This window comes from Triticum aestivum, chromosome 3A (genome assembly GCF_018294505.1).
Source record: "Triticum aestivum cultivar Chinese Spring chromosome 3A, IWGSC CS RefSeq v2.1, whole genome shotgun sequence".
Lineage (NCBI taxonomy): Eukaryota > Viridiplantae > Streptophyta > Magnoliopsida > Poales > Poaceae > Triticum > Triticum aestivum.
This window is the reverse complement of record NC_057800.1, coordinates 728,692,288-728,694,622: the sequence shown is the minus strand read 5'-3', so window position 1 is coordinate 728,694,622 and position 2,335 is coordinate 728,692,288. Positions and strand designations below refer to the sequence as shown.

Sequence of the window (2,335 nt, the reverse complement as noted above, 5' to 3'; positions counted from 1 at the left end):
AAGGCTCGTAAAGTTTGACCAACTTTATAAGAAAAAAGTATCAATATTCACAATCTAAAATCAATATCAATATATGTGTCGTGACTTAAAGTTTTATAGCATGGCAGATGTTGATATTTTTTTCATACAAATATGGTCAAACTTTGTGAAGTTATGAAGTTTGACTTAGAATTCTAATATACATAGTAAAAAGACCAGAGGGAGTATTTGAAAAAAAACACAATAACATTATTGAAAGCCACGACGTTAGTGTGTTATTTGAATCTAAGGAGTACAATACACATATTCGTGGGCAGATCCTACGTTTTCACATGCTCAAGTTTAGGCGAATGAAGTTTTTCTTTTTACTATAACGACTCACACAGCTTCAGAAAACAGAAAGGCGGCTGGATCACTCTTTTTACAGGCTCGAGAACCAGAGCCGCGGATACACAGACGGAGGCCACTCTGCGGTGCCACCTCACGCCGTCAAACGGGCACTGCGGCAGCGAGCCACGCGATAGCGGGGCCGGCGAGGCGAGCGGCGCGCGGGACGACGGCCCGCGCCACCCCCGGGAGCATGGGGTAGGTGAGCACGCCCAGCAGGAACCAGTTGAGGCTCAGCAGCGCCACGGCGCCGTCGGAGGCGGCGGACGCGGGAGGCAGGCCACGGCGGCCCGCGGGCGCGTGGAAGAGGCGCGACACGCTGCACATGGACATGGCCACCACGGCGACGAGCCCCGCGAGGAGCGGCAGGCACGGCTTGTCCGCCGACCACGCGATCCCGCCCACCGTCAGCGACATGCCCAGGCTGAACAGGCTCCGGCGCCGCGCCGTCGCCCGCAACAGTTGATCCCGCGCCTCCGACGGTGGGAAGGCGTCGAGGTCGCCGGGTCTGAAGACGACGGGCCGATCCTTCTGCGCTGTCGCCTCTTCTTCCTCTTCTTCTTTGCCTTCCCATGGCCTCGGTTCGCCAGCCTTCTTCTTGCCCCCGCCATTTCCAGCCACCGCCACCGTCGCCGCCGCCTTGTCCCACACGGACTTGCCCCTCTGCTCCTTGAGCCGCATGTTCTCCTTCTTGACCGCCTTGAGCTGCATGCCGAACGAGCAGGAACCAACGCCAAGCACAAAATTAGTGTACCATACCCGTGCTCTGCTCTGCTCTGCATCCCCGCAATGGCGAATCGATGGATGCGGCTCTGCTCGTACCTGGCTCTCGAGGAGGTCGATCCTGGCGAAGGCGTCCTCGTTCTCCTCCTCCATCTCGTCGAGGATGCCCTCCATGGTCGCGTTCTCCTTGAGCGTCGTCCGCAGCCGCTGCTCCAGGTCCCTGTTCTCCCACACCACCCGCTCCATCTGCCCCTGCATCTCCCCCACCAACCGCTCCAGCTGACCAAGACAAGAAATCACAAGAAGCACATCCGATTAATTATTCAATCGGAACGATCTAGTGATCCAAGGCGGAGTCCGGCGGACCTTGCGCTCCCTGTCGGCGGCGGCGAGGAGGCGCACGGGGAAGGTGAGGAAGGTGACGGCCCACACCATGGCGTCGCAGAACAGGAGCATCGGGAGACTGACGGCGGCCACGGCCAGGTGCCTGAGCGAACGAGCGCCGCACGCCGCGACGGAGCAAGGAGAAAAAAGCATGCGCGAAGGAGGATCTCAGCTCTGCTCAGGTCAAGTCGGGCGCCACCATTCTCTGCCAGACTGCCACTCTCCCCTACCTAGCTAGCCGGCTACTCTCGCGAAAGAGATAACCACTGCCACGCACACCGGCGTTGTCGTGGAGCAAGGAGAGGGGTGTGGGTGGAACTGGAGATGGATTTGGTTGAGAGTTCCATGCTGGGGACAAAGACTGAGGGAGGAGTGAGCGCGTGCCGCGCTGTCGGTTAGGGCCACACGTGCGCCTCGGGTGGCTGCACACGTGGGCCTGGCGCTGTCGCTGCCCGCCGCGTCACCGCGCCCGGCGTCGGGCACCGTAGGGAGCGGTCGTTGCCATCCCTATCCGTAGCCAGACGTGGTTGTCTAATGATCTTCTTTTTTTGTTGCCAAAAATCCCCTAATGATCTGGTTTATTGTTTTTCACCAATTTGAACAGAGCGTTGCTACTTCCACTTAGCACGTTGCACTGGGCAGGAAGCTAAAAGTTCCCTTCTAGCCGAAATTCCCATATTTTTTATTATTTTTTATTTTACTGTTCATCCGAGAGCATTTCAGCTCGGGAGCAGATAGTCCGCATCCCCTTCTAGCTAAGTTTACTCTTCATGTTATTTCTTCAATTATTACACTGTATTGTATACTAGGTAGCCGAACAAATATATGCCATATCGGTGCCGGTTTTCTGTGAAAAATGTAT

The 2,335-nt window shown here is 56.2% G+C and overlaps 1 protein-coding gene across 1 annotated transcript; it reads right to left on the bottom strand.

Annotated features, from left to right (window-relative positions):
• Positions 1-210: 210 nt before the first annotated feature.
• On the bottom strand, positions 211-1,806 carry LOC123059502 (uncharacterized). The gene is made up of 3 exons (XM_044482058.1): positions 1,456-1,806; positions 1,189-1,368; positions 211-1,071 (listed from the first exon to the last, which is right to left on the bottom strand). Exons 1-3 carry the CDS (start codon positions 1,624-1,626, stop codon positions 469-471), a joined length of 954 nt encoding a protein of 317 aa, XP_044337993.1. The 5' UTR covers positions 1,627-1,806; the 3' UTR covers positions 211-468.
• Positions 1,807-2,335: the final 529 nt, after the last annotated feature.